General features: G+C 41.0%; 1 protein-coding gene across 7 annotated transcripts in view; it reads left to right on the plus strand.

The window, feature by feature from the left end:
* The first annotated feature begins 68 nt into the window (after positions 1-68).
* Positions 69-16970, plus strand: part of APP (amyloid beta precursor protein) — a 312207-nt gene continuing 295305 nt past the window's right edge. For 6 of the 7 annotated variants that reach the window (XM_005201137.4, XM_005201138.4, XM_005201139.4 and 3 more), the window contains exon 1: positions 69-277. In XM_005201137.4, the coding sequence (XP_005201194.1) occupies positions 221-277 (57 nt within the window). In that variant the 5' untranslated portion in view covers positions 69-220. The remainder of the gene's footprint in view (positions 278-16970) is intronic. The other variant, NM_001076796.1, reaches the window with a different exon arrangement.

Genomic DNA, 16970 nt, shown 5'->3' on the forward strand with positions numbered 1-16970 from the left:
CGAGCGGGGTGGGCCGGATCAGCTGACTCGCCGGGCTCCGAGCCCCGCCGCCGCGCCGCCGCTCCGTCAGTTTCCTCGGCAGCGGTAGGAGAGCGAGCACCCAGAGCAGCAGAGCGCGGGGCCACCGGAGACGGCGGCGGCGGCGGCGACACAGACAGAGCAAGGGCGCGGCGGATCCTCCTCGCACGGCAGCTCGCTCGGTGCCCCGCGCAGGGTCGCGATGCTGCCCGCCTTGGCACTGGTCCTGCTGGCCGCCTGGACGGCTCGGGCGCTGGAGGTGAGTGCCGCGCCTCGGAATGGGGTGACGGTGGAGGGGGGTGGAGAATGGAGGGGACCTGCTCCCTCTTTCATCCAGAGAAGCGGGGCGGTTGGGGGGGGGAGCGATCGAGGGGCCCCTCTCTCGGCTCTGCGCCCTACGCCCCCGCTTGCGGGCGCCCTGCGCATCTCTGCCTCCGGCCCAGCCCTGCCCCGGAGACGCGCGCTCCGGCCGGCGCAGAGGGATCCGGCGAGGCGTCGGGCCCCGGGGTCCGCGCCAGTCTTGAGGGGCGCGAGTCGAGGAGGAGGCTCTCTTAGGCTCAGATCCTGATTCACTCCTTTCCTCGGGGCCGGGGGCCGGGGGAGGCAAGAGACATCCAGATGGAAGATGGGGCGGTGGGGGGCGAGAGAACACGTGGGGAAAACCGAAAACGCAAGAGTCCCTGTATTCTGTCCCCAGCTCTTAATCGCTGCCCTTTCTTTTCTCTCGGGCCCCGGGGAGGAGGAGTCGGGACGGCTCGGGGAAGCTGGGCACCCCCACCCCACCCCTTCGCTTCCCTTGGCCTTTTCCGCCCTGTTTCACCTTCCTTTCGCATCCCCACCACCCCTTCCTCGCCAGACCTCTTCCTCCTTCCTCTTCGCGGAGGCTCCCGAGGGCGACCCCAAGGAGGGTCGCGCACCACCCTCAGCGGGCAAACTTTGTGCCTCTCGGCGTCTCCCTTTTGTGTTAAGTTGCGAGAGATGGGAGGGGTCGGAGACCCACAACCACCTCGCACGTTCTCCAAGCCTAGACATCTAGGGTGTTCGCGCGCACCCTCGGATTCACCCGGAGAGGGAGAAGATCCCCGGGAACAAAAGCCGCGACACTCCGCCCTCGCCAGCCCCGGGGCGCGGTGGTCTGTGCGCCACCGAGCGTCCCGCCTGACTCCCTTCCCCGCGCTGCGAGTCCGTCCCGGAGGGGGCTGGGGCGCTGCTGAGGGACGCGCTGGCGGCGTCTCGGAACCCCTCATCTTCCCTCCTTCTCCCCATCACCTCCCAGGCTGGCTCATTCTTTTCTCGGTTGCAAAGTCCTTGGGGGAAAAATACGCGGAGAGTGCGGCGTGCGTCTGGAAAGGGCAGGGGCGGGTGGCGGGGCTGCACGAGTTCTCCCCTCCTGTGCATCAAAGGAGGCGTTTGTCAGATCGAGGCGCGGCCACTTCCCTGGCAGCGCTGGGCACTGTGATTTAGTTCCCCCCGGGGGGCGCGGGCTGCTGGGGAGGGTCCTCGGGGTCATTTTTTTTTTTAGGGTGCAGATAAAAGGCTGGAAATTGAGCGAAGATTAAGACGGAGAAGATGGCGCCTCTGCAGTGCAGCAAAGAAAAGCTGTGGAGGCTGCAGCCTGGGAAATCCACCCACCACTAGGTGTATATAACAAGTCTGCCCCATTCATCCAACTCTCCCAACATTCAGCTGACGCCTGTGCCAAATCACTGTTTTCCTTTTTATCTGAAGATGCTTAGAAGTTGTTTGCTTGACAGCTGGGGCAAAAAAGGTCGTAATTTTGCATCGTTTGGGTTCCCATTCGGTATTTTACCATTCGTCACCTCCCTTCCCCGTTTTTACCTCCAACTTTTCCCCTTCCTCATGGTAATTTCCCCCCAAAAAACAATTTCTGGACAGATGTTTTCCTGTAATTCCACTGAGACCGTACTGACTCTCACACCCGGACAGCGTTTTAGTCCCTAATTTACAAGGTCATTGAACTTTTTCCTCTTCTTCTACCTACGAGTGGCTCAAGAATCACCTCGGGGCTCGTTAAGGCAGATTGTTTTAAGAGTTGAAGAATTTGGTTATTCGGTTTTAAAAAATGCATTTAATTAAGGGAGCTAGGCTTTTTCCATTACTTAAAATTTACTCCTACAGTTATTTGTTTTCTCATTGTTTTATTACACGTTGAAAGACACAAATTAAGTAATTAAAAGCCTTTATAAGCTTTTGTCAAAAAGTAGATGTTTAAGTTTTTTGAGCAGTATATTTTTGTGTGTGAAAGAGGCAAATATGATTCAGATTTCTTTTTCAGCCTGTTTGATTACAGTTTTTGCTCTTCCATCTTTTTGGACATTTTCACTGGTTACTGTCACCTCCTTCAAAGGGTGGAGGTGAGATGCATATTAATTCATTTTGCAAAGCGTTAAGGTAGGCAGTTCACTCTGATGAGGTTTGAGGGGATTTCTGGAGCTAAGTCACTGTCCACTGAAAAGATGTTAATTATGACTTGACTGTCTTTCATAGGGCTTAAAAAATAGGTCTGCTGCAGATGACTTGAGACAAGAAATGAATAAGGGCAATGATCACGGGATGGGGGGCGGGCTCGGCCTCTGGGAAAAGCATCATTACCGGAGCTGATGATTTTCCCTGGGACAGTGACAGAGTATGAGTTAAAAAGGCCCTGACGTTTATTTCAACTGGCTTCCTCTTAAATTTTATTTTCCAGTATTGTGGGGTTTAACCTAATTCACAAGTATCTACTTTGATTGTGGTGCTAATTCAGAGATTATAGATACCTACTCACACTGGTCAGAACAGCCCTAATGGTGGATGCCTGGGGTCACAGTCAGGAAGCTCAGATTTGATGGTGAGCTATAAGGAGTCACCATTTCTGGCTGACCAGTGGGAAGCCATGATAACCATAGGGCACCCAAGCAGCTGTCTTGTCACCCTGTTGAGCAGAGGTACCTGATGGGCACTTGGGAGGCCATTAGTACTGCAGAGAAGTACTCCAGACAGAATAATGATCCCTGGTTCTGACTGGGGAAATAAAGAGAAACATACAACTAAATAGATCACAAGGTTAAATTAGGAATGATTGAAAAGAAAGGATGTGGTCCATTGGTCTGAAGGAAAATAAGACAGACTATACATAGAGAACAGATGTGATTGCTAAGGGTTAAGGGGAAGGTGGGGATTGGATTGGGAGTTTGGGACTGGCAGGTGCAACCTCTTATATACCCGGATGGATAAATAACAGGTCCTACAGTGTAGCACAGGGAATTATGTTCAATACCTTGTAATAAACCATATGGAAAAGAAAAAAAAGAAAAATGTGGAGGTAATCCTCATGAAAAAGGCTTTCTCCCTTTTGCTAGAGGGCCTCTGTTTTATGTTTATGGTGTTTTATGTTTATGGTGTACTAGAGACTTCTGTGCAGATATTTGTATGAAGATGAAGGTGTCAGTCATTCTTGAAATAAGCAGAGCTATTACATACTTTTCCTGTGGCTGTTAAACTACCATTGAAGAGTATGGTAAAATTCAGTAGAAATCTACAGTCTCTTTCTGCACATTTGATCTAGGTGGGGATATGTATTACTTTAAGAGACTTAGAAAGTATCTTTGATTACTATAGTTCTCTAATCTCTGCCTAGTTGTATCAGTTACAAATGCAAAGGTAAACCTTATACATGTACTTTATAAGTAAAGCTCTAGGATGTAAGGTTTACTTTGACTTGCATACTGTATTCTCCTGTTCCCAGGAAGTTTGCAGAGTAAATAAGACAGGCACATGATTATAAAAGAAAACAGAAAATGTTAAGTACCAAGAGGAAAGTACTGATTAAGTGGTATACTGAGTAAAATATTAACAGTATAAACATCTGTATATAAGGAATAAAGGAACCATGGGATGAGATAATCCTCGAGAATTTCCTAATGATTCCTTTCCAGCCAGATTTGTATCTTAGGTTTGGGGAAGGGAGTTTAAGTCTTTGCATTTATAGTATCTGTTTACATACCTGTCTCGCGAGCACATACCCCTGAGGATGTGGGCAGAGCCAGTGTGGGATTTAATTTTCCTTGTGTCCCTATTTATTCATTAGGGCCATTTTAAGTTGAGTCTCTTGGGGCCAAGCTCTGGTCTGTACCTCTGAAGATAGCCTGGTGAACAAAAACCATCACTTGCTTCAGGAAGCTTCCAGTCTAGTGGGCAAGACGGAGGATAAACAAATCATCCTACATGTGTGCTCATGAACTGTGACAGATGGTGAGATGGATGGCAAAGGTGTAGGATACACTCTGGAGAGGAGTGCCTGCTCAGACGCTAAATCATGTCCGACTCTTTGCCACCCCATGGACTGTAGCACACCAGGCTCCTCTGTCCGGGGGATTTCCCAGGCAAGAGTACTGCAGTGGGTTGCCATCTCCTTCTCCCCGGGCTCTTCCTGACCCAGGGATCGAACCCAGGTCTCCTGCCTTGGCAGACAGATTCTTTACTCCTGAGCCACGAGGGAGGCCCTGGAGAGGAATAGCAAATTCCAAATAAGGATTGAGGGGCCAAGAGCTCTGATGCAGCATCTTCATTAGAACCTTGACTGAAGAAGGGGGTACCCGATGAAAAAACTGATTCACTAGGCAGCAGCAAGGAGCATGGGGAAAATGTTCCTTTTGTTTTTTGATTCTTTTCCTGGTGCTTTTCTACCTTCATGTTCCACTTGACTATGAAATGGTTTTCTTTTCATAGTAGGACCTCACATACTTGTGGAAGTATTCCGCTATACATTCTTCCATATGGATGGGGTGGGAATTGATACTCACACCAGCTTCTGCAAATCCTTGGGGACGCTGTCACCCTGTGACTTAATGGTTCGTATCCAGATACACCCTCTTCAGTGGCTGGAGGAAGACAGGCTGGCAGGCGGAGGAGGCCAAAGTGATGGAATGAACAGACCCCCCGCCCTCCTGAATGAGTAGCAAGCTTAAGCCAGAAAAATGTATATTTCTTCATTTTCCTTGTATTTGTTAGTAAAAGGAAAGCAAATAGTACCTGAATCCTCAAACTGAATTTGGAAATGAAAACCAGGATGAAGGGGAAAATGTTATGTAACTCTTTTTTCAGTTTAATGTGGATGCTTTAAGAAACAACCATTTCGGTGAAGACACTGATGTTTTCCTTTGAAAAAAGATTTCATGAATTTTCCTCTTCAGGTTAAAGGTGAATAGATATGCTTACTGTTAGCTTTTTAGAAGTAGACATGTACCATAAACTGGATTCGAATGGACTGCTCTAGGAATAAAGTAATTCATTAGGGAAAAAAAGACAGCCTGGATGTGTTTATGAACTAATAGATCTATGAAAAAGGGATTCTGAATAGTTAGAATGGGGTACAGAGGATTCAGTTTCATGTATGTATTCTTAGCTGAGATGGGAACTAAGAGGCTATTTTACTTAGACTTATTTTGTGTGGCTACATTTGGACGAAGCATGAAATACAGATTTAGCTTGAGCATTTCTAGGATTATAGTATTTTATGGAAGAAGATAGTGGTTGAAATGAGCAAAATGAGAGGCTTTTAAAAGCCAGCTCTATGGAAAGTAGTGTAATCGTTCCTACATTTATAGCCTTGATTTTGATAACCAGTAGGATGTCAGGTCAGAAACTTAGTAGTGGAATTTTTCATGTTTCCTAGGAAGGCAGCATTCCACATTGGTCAAGCTGTTGACTGTGAGCTAACTCATACTTCAGTTTGTTCCTCTGCAAAATGGGGATAATACTTATGGTTGTTGAAGATTGAGTTAATATGTACGTAAAATGCTTGAAACAGTGAAAGCGTTAATGTTTATAGTTAAAGAGTTAATATATAACATGATAGCATCTTATAAGCACATGTTAGTTACAATTATTGTTTATGATGTTGATGATGATGTAAAATAAATACATTTAATCCTATGTATTGTTGAAAGTTAAAAAAAAAATTTATATGATGTTTCACCTACTGACCAATGCACTTACCAACCAGTTAAGACTGTATAGGAACTTGGCACTTTGTTCATGAGAAGAATGAATGAATTTGATTTAAATTTTAAAAAAGACATTGGAGATAAAATTTGTATGACAAATAAAATTAAAACATATACAAACTTATTAAATATTCATATTTATTTTGTGTTTTAGTTGGCTTTTTTGAAAAGCCCTAAAACAATTCATGCTTACAGAAAAACTTGAACAGTACAGAAATATGTAAAAAACATAAGCAGTTGTTACACAAATGAGTAAGACCTACTTTAAATGTGTGCACCCTGGCAGCTAGCTACACATGTCTGAAATTGAGTGAGTTTATATTCTGGCTTGATTATTAACTCAGCTGTTAGTTGACTGTCCGCTGTGTGCAGAGAGCTTTGAATAACTTGGTTTAATTCTCAGCATAACCTTCTCTAGAAAATGAATAAACCAGTTTGGCCAAGGAAGATATCAGATGCTAGCAAAAGAATTTTGGTCCTACCTAGACTGGAAGCTTTAAATAATTTTCACCAGAGGACAAGGAAACCTAAAAGCAAGACTGCCTGAGATGGCAACACTTCTGGAAGAAACCAACTTTCAAAATAAAATGAATTATGTTAATATCTCTCTATCTTTGTCACTCGGTCTTGTCCGACTCTTTGTGACCTCATGGACTGTAGCCCACAAGGCTCCTTGGTCCACGAAATTCTCCTGGCAAGAAGAGTGAAGTGGGTAGACATTCCCTTCTCCAGGGGATCTTCCCGACCCAGGCAGTCAAACCCACCTGCATTGCAGGCAGAGTCTTTACTTTCTGAGCCACCAGGGAAGCCTGCTAAGTTGCTTCAGTCGTGTCCGACTCTGTGTGACCCCATAGACCGCAGCCCACCAGGCTCCCCCGTCCCTCGGATTCTCCAGGCAAGACCACTGGAGTGGGGTGCCATTTCCTTCTCCACTGCATGAAAGTGAAAAGTGAAATTGAAGTCGCTCCAGTCGTGTCCGACTCGTAGCGACACCATGGACTGCAGCCTACCAGGCTTCCCTGTCCATGGGATTTTCCAGGCAAGAGTACTGGAGTGGGGTGCCATTGCCTTCTCCGGATATTAATAGCTAAATGATGATAAATTCTATAGTGATCTACTATAAAACTTAGTAGTGACCTACTGCTTAATTAAAAGCATACTTTTTAAATCAGCACACTCTGCTCATTATAAAATGAAAGGTTTGCAATCCCAGTTTCAAAATTAGGCTGAAGATATTTAAGGATACCCCAAATTGGTGATACTGTGGTTAGGGTATGATCAACGTATTGAAGAATCAATAAGTGAAGTCCAAATGAGTTTATATGGTTTTTTTTTCTTGTCACTACAATTCATGTATTTCTTTTATCACTGCCCCGCTGGATCAAAAAAGTGGGTTCAAGTAGGACTATGCAGTTATTGTAGCTATGTTTGAAATAAACATGCTTCTCAAGAGTAGATACAGTAAGGAATGAAAGTACCACAACCACATAAACAGGGTCTGTGAGCAGGGGGAGAGAGTAAGCAAGGTGAACTTTTCAGAAAAGGGAAAAGAACAACAAGCTTGTTTTATAGATGAGCAAATAGTAGAATTCTTAAGGTCTTATTAGTGATGAACCCCGGTGTTTGTATCTTCTCGTTTCCAGGTGGTCTTTCTCTCACGATTTATTTTTTCCTCCCTAGTTGAGATGGCATTTAGCTGAGAAATTTGATCAAGAAAAAAATTTTTTAATGATTTATTTTATTGATACGAAATTGTTCTTTGCTTGAGTCTCTTCCATGGAGAATCTAATAGTATGTTCCTATGTTTTCATTTTGCTTCCATAGAAATCTACACTGTATCCTTACTAAAGAATGTTTAAGGTATCCTTGGTGATCAAGACTGGTAAATTACTTTTCATCCTTGCTTCCCTGGTAGCTCAGCTGGTAAAGAATCCGCCTGCAATCCAGGAGACCCTGGTTTGATTCCTGAGTTGGGAAAATCCCCCTACTCCAGTATTCTTGGGAAGGATGCTTATAAGAATAAGAAATCTATATTCTATCAGGAAAAGTCATTTGCATAAAGTGAAGAAAATGTGTTGTTACTCTTGCTGATTTGTTAAATTTCAAAGCTTAAAAGATTGATATATTTTGACCCCAGAGTGACATTTTATGGGAATACAGACAAGAGGTTACCCTTGAGATACATTTGTCTACTTTAGGCCTGACCTCTTACCCTCAAGTGACCACTAACTCATTTGTTGTTTCTCCCGTCTGCATATGACTGGATTACGATGAAATTAACAGGACAACGTAGTCTTTACTTTCGTCAAAAATGAAGAAAATAGTAGTCCTGGTTGAGGTTTGGTTAGTCCAAAAAAGGACTTTTTGTATTTGTTCTTATCAATGGGACGGCTCTTCAAAAGCACAATTATTGTTTTGTTTTGTAATGGAATTAATAGGCACACATGATAGATAACTGCTGTAGTAAACATATTGATTTTTTTCATCTTTCAAAAAAAATCCTTATCTACTTTGGAGATTGAGCCTTTAAAACTGATACAAACTTTTTGAAATCTTTGCTTAACTCTTCAGTGACTAACATAAAAAACTTATAGGAAAAGCTATATTTGAGAGCTAATATTTCTCATGCTGAAGCTCTTAATTTCTTGTTATTTTTTTAGGCGAATAGTTTTGTCATTGCAGTGTATTGGTTTGAAGATGTAAGTGATGAGTTTTTAAGAAACTTTCACAGAAACTTGCAAATATGTAGACTAACCATTCTAGGAATAATTTATTCTGATACATATTAGATGAATGAGCAACTTAAAATTAAAATCAGATTTTATAGAGAAGTTACTAGTGTATTTTCATGCATAGAAACTTAGGTTTTTATGAGCACAGCCAGAAAAGGAAAATTCACTCCTTCATTTAACCAGTATTTTTGAGGTCCCTCCCCTCATGGGAGTTTACAGTATAATGAGGGGTAGACAGAATAAATAGCAATGGAAGAATAAAAAGTAGTAGAAAACTTGGAAAAAATTAAATTGGTCAAGGATATCATCGGTGAATGCTAGGTGGAAATCTGCCATGAATGTGATATTTTATGTGGTATTATCAGGAAAGTTCTCTGACCCAAATGTAAACTTAGATATCTGGAGGAAAGAACTATTTATTCACTTTGGTGTAAAACCATAACCAGGAACAAGGATGTACTTTGGTGGTTAGATATTAAAAATAGAATAGTGGGGCAGAGAAGTTAATGTTAAACTTGATCACAAACTATTTCTGTAATTTGTTTCATAACTCACTGCAGTGCCTTACATCTAGTGTTTACTAAATACTTGACAAATTTTCTAAAGGAAGACTCTGGGATTTTATACTGTAGTGATAATTATGTTTGACTCTTGACAGCTAGCTTCTCTTATGTTTAAAAAAGTTGTGAATGACACCTAACTACAAGTCTACAAAAAAAAATTAAGCCTTTTAAATAAGATTTACTCTTTCAATCTTTCTAAAACATTTTATTGTGAAAAGGATATGAAATGCTGTCAGTAACTTCATTTGCTACTCTTTATTTCAGACATTCAGTTGACCCAGGGAAAACAATGCCTGTTGTTGAAATATTTCATCAATCCTCTGATTGACTGGGACATTTTCAGTTGAAGGTGCTTAGAAATGATTTTCTTTGATCAAGATAGTGAAATTTGAAGAGACGACATTGTGTATTGGAGTGAAATTGAGCGACCATCAAAATGAAAATTTCATTATAATTTGGCTTTTTGCAGTTTGCTTCTTTTTTTTTTGCCATTTTACTGCTAATACTTGCCTTTTACATTAGTGTGAACTAGGATCAAAATTGGCCCTTTAAGAAAAAAATTGAAATTCTATTATTTCTACTCTCTTAAGGAATTGTACTTTTCAAGTTCAAGGGCTTGAAGCCAATATCACTATATGCTACTAACTTGACAGGCACTGAAAATCTAATTGAGGTCATTATGATTAACTTTGTGTTTTACCAGGGTTTTCTCAGGGTTGTTTTTAATGTTTTGTGTCCAGGTGTTAAATCCTCTTACACCATGGAATCCAGAAAATTTCAATCCAGTAAAAGTGAACTAAATTTTAAAACCCTGTAGTTGTTTTGTGCAGGGCAGAGTCTTGGCTAATTGATAAGATGATTGAATAGGAAGGCAGCTTGTGTATTTCTGTTGGTGTGAGGAATTGTGAAAGGCTCCAGTTTCAAGAGAGTATATTTGTGACAAAACTGTAATTTTGGAATCACTGCATACTTGTTCAGTGAAGTATGCGGGGAGGGAATTCTCAGAGGGTGACCATGTGACTAGATGGCTCAAACAGTAAGAAGCAAAAGCTACCTTAAGGTAGAGTTACCTTTAAACAGTGCAAGTCCCTGGAACTTGGGACTGAGTAATTAGTCAACAGGGCCATTCCAGACATCCTGGACAAAGATAATGAACAGGAAAAGACTTTCTTAAATAAACAAGGTAGGAAGCAGACCCACCCAGTTCCCAAGAAATTCCTTTCCTAGTCTGTATTTGCCATTTGAATATTTCACTTCACTTTCATGAGCCTGGACAAAGGTCAAATTTGTATCTTTGTGAATTTTCTGGGTGGTGCTGTAAAAGGATACAGATGGGAAGTATTCAGCTTCTTGGGAGTATTTTTTGTGTGTATGTTCTTAGTTGTATTTATTGCCTTCATAAATAGCCAATGAAGAGAAAAATATTTTAGCTTAAGTTTTGTTTTTCTTTTCCTGGAGAAGAGAAAAAGACTTTGCTTAAAATATCCTCAGGGTTTATTGCCATTGTTAAATTGTTTATGCTTTTTAAGAAACCTTAAAACGTAACCTCCGTTGCTGGTTTGCTTAGTCATCTCAGAAATGTAACGTGAAATGCTGACCCAGACAGTTGATTGATTCTTGTTAGCAGATGAGGGGAAAGTTTAATGCAGGATGTTTTGTCTCTATTTCAGATTTTCTCAGGGCGTTTGTGATTGACTTCTGGGCTTTTGGTAGCTCAGCTGGTAAAGAATCCACCAGCAGTGCAAGAGACCCCGGTTCAATTCCTGAGTCAGGAAGATCCCAATCCCCTGGAGAAGGGAAGGGCTACTCATTCCAGTATTCTGGCCTGGAGAATTCCATGGACTACAGTCCATGGGATTGCAAAAGAGTCAGACACAACTGAGCGACTTTCACTTCACCTTCAGACATTTTGGGGCTTCTCAGTTGGTGCAATGGTAAAGAATCTACATGCCAATGCCATTTTCAATGACAGCTAAGTGGTGAGGTATTTTGTTCTATTTTTTTAAGTATGCCTGATATGGGCATGGGCTTAACAGGTGGTGCTAGTGGAAAAGAACCTGCCTGCCAATGCAGAAGACTGCAGAGATGCAAGTTTGATCCCTGGATGGGGAAGATCCCCTGGAGGAGGCAATGGCAACCCACTCCAGTATTCTTGCCTGGAAAATTCCATGGACAGAGGTGCTTGGTGGACTATAGTCCCTGGAGTCACAAAGAGTCAGACACAACTGAGCGTGCACACACACACACACGCACACACAGAGCAGGCATTTTACCAGCACTTCAAGGTTTATTTAAATTGCATCCTCATAGTTTGACATGTTGTACATGGTTCTGTCTTAAGGAAATGTCTAAAATATCCTGGTTTCTCAAAAACTACTCTTGGTTTCATTTTCTGCATTATTTCTTTCTGAACCCTTGGTTCTCTTTAAGTAGTTAAAAGCTTAGTTCAAGTTTGATCATCTTACATCTTGGTTTTCCTTTTATTTTTAGAGGGTCTAGCAAAGAAAATATTTTGTCTCATCACTTAAGAGACTGCCTTCTGAAATATAGTTGACAATTTGTAGTATCTGAAATAGTTGTTGGTTAATCATGAGAATCAGAAAGAGGAGCCAATATGTGTTTTAAATACATACATAAATCTCCCATCACCCTTGAAATTATACTTTTTCCCCCATAAAAAGAATGAGTAATAATTTATACCATGAAAGTTTGAAAATTTGTGTGAACTATATTAGCTGGAATTTGAAAATTAAGAAAGTCTTGTTTTTTTAATTTCTGAATAGTTTTATAATGGTCACATAGTTTATCTAAGTTGAGAAACTTTATTTTAAAACTTTATTATTTAAAATTTCCTCAACAGATATATAGTATTCTGAAATTTGTTCTGCTTTCATATATCTGCAAATATTGTTCTTAAATACTGGCCATGGTTTAAGCCCAGTCTGAAAAGCTTGTGCCTTTAGTTGGCTCTGGATTTCAGAGTTAGGGACTGTTGCTTGCTTTTAAACAATTGGTAGTTAATTTTATAGGCAGTTAGATGGATACTTTTGTTTCGGTTTAGTTCAGTTCATTCTCTCAGTCCAGTCTCTCAGTCGTGTCCAACTGTTTGTGACCCCATGGACTGCAGCACACCAGGCCTCCCTGTCCATCACCAATTTCCAGAGTTCACTCAAACTCACGTCCATGGAGTCAGTGATGCCATCCAATCATCTCATCCTCTGTCATCCCCTTCTCCTCCCACCTTCAGTCTTTCCCAGCATCAGGGTTTTTCCAGTGAGTCAGTTCTTCGAATTAGGTGGCCAAAGTATTGGAGTTTCAGCTCCAACATCAGTCCTTCCAATGAATATTCAAGACTGATTTCCTTTAAGATTGACTGGTTGGATCTCCTTGCAGTCCAAGGGACTCTCAAGAGTCTTCTCCAACAGCACAGTTCAAAAGCATTAATTCTTTGGCACTCAGCTTTCTTTATAGTCCATCTCTCACATCCATACATGACTCCTGGAAAAACCATAGCTTTGACTAGATGGACCTTTATTGGCAAAGTAATGTCTCTGATTTTTAATATGCTGTCTAGGTTGGTCATAATTTTTCTTCCAAGAAGCAAGCATCTTTTAATTTCATGGCTGCAGTCACCATCTGCAGTGATTTTGGAGCCCCCAAAAATAAAGTCTGTCACTGTTTCCATTGTTTCCATCTATTTGCCATGAAGTGATGGGACCAGATGCCATGATCTTAGTTTTCGGAATGGTGAATTTTAAGCCAACTTTTTCACTCTCCTCTTTCACTTTCATCAAGAGGCTTTTTAGTTCTTCACTCTTTGCTATAAGGATGGTGTCATCCGCATATCTGAAGTTATTGATATTTCTCCTGGCAATCTTGATTCCAGCTTGTGCTTCCTCCATACCGGCGTTTCTCATGATGTACTCTGCATATAAGTTAAATAAGCAGGGTGACAATATACAGCCTTGACGTACTCCTTTCCTGATTTGGAACCAGTCTGTTGTTCCATGTCCAGTTCTAACTGTTGCTTTCTGACCTGCATACAGGCTTCTCAAGAGGCAGGTCAGGTGGTCTGGTATTTCCATCTCTTTAAGATCTCTTAATTGCAAAAGTCCAAGAAAATTTTCTGAGAATATTCATTCTTGACTTACCCGAGTCTTACAAATATTTTATTGGTTTGGTTCATAATCTGCTGTATTTCTAAGTAAACAAACTCTATAGAAATGATCTCTGCTTCTTTGATCATTTAGAATACATTAATTGATACAGATTGCAAAAATCAGTGAAAAGTTTCTCATTAGGTGTCAGTGAAACATGCTTCACCCATGCAAATTTATTTTAATTGTTCCTATTAAATTTGAATATGAGTTTTAAAAAGAAGATTGTGATCATCTTTATGAAGGAAACTCAATTATTACTTTAAATTTATATTCAGTTCAAAGGAAATGGAAAGCAGTTGTGCCTCTATGAAGACACATCCATTTAAGATTATGCTTCAATCCTATAATCCTACAGCTGATAATTAAGATTTAGCCTTAGAGTAAATGAAGTGGTATTGATTATTTTCAGGCCCAATATTGTTTGCTATTGATTCATTGTTGGTGAGTAGAATAAGAAAACAAAAGCAAAACTTTAAAACAGAGATTTGTAAATATTATCTGGAAATGATATGCCCCAGGTCCTAATAGTGAAGAACCAGGGAATGGCAACTTCCATTCAGATACCTTCCTGATGTCATTTCATCTCAAAATTCCTCTGGCCCTCCCTTACTGCCAGGCCTAACTCCAAAACAAAGCAGTTCAATAAAAGTATAACGGGACCACAGGTATAATTTAAAATGTTCTAGTGTCCACCTCAAATTCAAAAGAAACTGGCAAAAGTAGTGCGTAACACTGAAAGAAAGTGAAAGTCGCTCAGTCATGTCCAACTCTTTGCAACCCCTTGGACTATACAGTCCATGGAATTCTCCAGGCCAGAATACTGGAGTGGGTAGCCTTTCCCTTCTCCAGGGGATCTTCCCAACCCAGGGATCGAGCCCAGGTCTCCTGCATTACAGGCAGATTCTTTAACAGCTAAGCCACAAGGGAAGCCCAAATTAGTATATTGTACCTAATAAATGTAAAATATCATTTCAATATATGGTCAATATAAAAATTATTCATGAAATATATTACACTCTTTTTTCATTTTATGTCTTCAAAATTTTACCCATAGAATATAGTTTAAGTCCAACCAGCCGTATTTCATGCAGTCAGTAGCCACATTGGCTGGTGGCTACCATATTGGACAGTGCAGCTGTAGAAGGGCCAAATCAATTTACGACTGTCTAGGAAAAGAATGGAGCAGATACTATCCATAGGACCTCCTTTCTATCCCCCCTTGTTAGATGAAGAAACTGGAATCTGATGATACTTAGTTGTCTGATAATCGCTTGAAAATTAATGGTCTGAGCCCTAATCCCTGTCCTGTGGTTTCTAATCTTTCTTCTTCATCCTGTTTCTTCCTTCTTCTTTTCTATTTTGCTGTGTCCATTTGAATATGTACTCATATTTGGTGGTTGCTGTCAACTAAATACTGAGCCAGGAGCTTTAAGAAAATCTGGCCCACTTGAGGAAGGCAAGGCTTGTGATCAAGACAACTCTTTGGGGGCAGGGTAAATAAAATTAGCAGGCATACTGAGAATCACTCAGTGGAATAGTAATGTGAGGTGATGCTGGGTCCAGCACTCAGTTTTATTTTTTTGGTGTGGGCACTGCTGGAGTACAAGTTGGGTGGACCCTTTGGGACCCAGAGTATGTGACTCAGAACTCACTGAAATATCATCTGCCCACTGAAAGGAAAAGAGGTCAGCAAGGCATTATGTATTATGTACAGTTTGTTGTGTGTGTGAGGTCTGTTCCTGGAAACACTGGATTAAGTTTTCTTTTTTCTTCCCTTCTTTTGGAAAGCTGCCCATGTGTGTGCCAATAATTCTTATCCAGTTATATTTAAAGTATGATGTTTTTTGACAACTTAAGCCCAGTGGCATATAAAATAGTTGTTTTCCAAATGCAAGCATTGTGGAATGGTTACCCCACAGCATTGTGAGTTGGTAAAGACAGGGGATTGATGTACTTCTGGGATCATTGCTGTTAAGTATTTATTTTATGGTATGAAGAAGCTCCATGAGTGAACTTTTAAAGTTGGAAGTAGTTGTAAAATATTTATCAGCCTGGATATCGTAGATGGTGTGAGTGCTTTAAAGAGAGTTCACGTTTATTCAGTGACTTAGGCTTAGTGATTTTAGATATAGTGTTAACTTGACAATTTTTCTATTTAAATCTTAAGACTTTCCGTCTGTGGCTAGACTTTACCCACAAGGCGTAATTGATCTTTAAGTTAAGCATGTATTTTCTTCATATTGTGTGCAAAAATAATTGCACTTTGCAAAGGCTAATCTGTGGGACAATGCCTAGAGGATTCAGGGCTTGCAGGAATGAGCTAAAAGTAAAAGGGTATCTGAATCTCCTTTGGAGGTTGACTATTAAACTTAAAAAAATTTGTCTGTAAGCTTAAAAAGATCCACTTTTTTTTTTAACACCAGTTTTCCATATATTTTTCATAATAAATATAACCAAGAGGTACAGAAGTTTAAAGCTTTAAACTGTTTGGGGGAATCATATTTTTTCAAATTATATATGTTAGATTGTTTTGAATTAGAAAAGTAGTACGATTTCATTGTAGGTTGTTGTCATCTTGTTCAGTCGCTCAGTCATGTCTGACTCTTTACAACCCCTTGAATTGCAGGCAGGCCAGGCTTTCCTGTGCTTCACTGTCTCCTGGAGTTTGCTCAAACTCATGTCCATTGAGTCAGCAATGGTGTCTAACTGTCTCATCTTCTGCTGTCCCCTTCTCCTCTTGAGCTCAGTCTTTTCCCCGCATCAGGGTCTTTTCTAATGAGTCAGTTCTTTGAATCAGGTGGCCAAAGGATTGGAGCTTCAGCATCAGTCAGGGTTGACTTTCCTTTAGGATTAACTGGTTTGATCTCCTTGCAGTCCAAGGGACTCTCAAGAGTCTTCTCCAACACCACAGTTCAAAAGCATTAATTCTTCAGCGCTCAGCTTTCTTTATGGTCCAACTCTTATATCCGTACATGACTGCTGGAAAAACCATAGCTTTGACTATACAGACCTTTGTTGGCAAAGTGATGTCTCTGCTTTTTAATGCACTGTCTAGGTTGGTTGGTTTGTCATGGCTTTTCCTCCAAGGAGCAAATGTCTTTTAATTACATGGCTGCAGTCACTATCCACAGTGATTTTGGAGCCCAAGAAAATAAAATCTGTCACTGTTTCCACTTTTTCCTCATCTGTTTTCCATGAAGTGATGGGACCGGATGCCATGATCTGAGTTTTTTTGAATGTTGAGTTTTAAGCCAGCTTTTTCACTCTCCTCTTTCACCTTCATCAAAAGGCTCTTTAGTTCCTCTTCACTTTCTTCCATCAGAGTAGTATCATCTTCATATTTGAGGTTGTTGATATTTCCCCCAGCAATCTTGATTCCAGCTTGTGATTCATCCAGTCTGGCATTTCTCATGATGTACTCTGCATATAAGTTATATAAGCAGGGCAACAATATACAGCCTTGACGAACTGCTTTCTCAATTTTGAACA

This window comes from Bos taurus, chromosome 1 (genome assembly GCF_002263795.3).
Source record: "Bos taurus isolate L1 Dominette 01449 registration number 42190680 breed Hereford chromosome 1, ARS-UCD2.0, whole genome shotgun sequence".
Taxonomy (NCBI): domain Eukaryota; kingdom Metazoa; phylum Chordata; class Mammalia; order Artiodactyla; family Bovidae; genus Bos; species Bos taurus.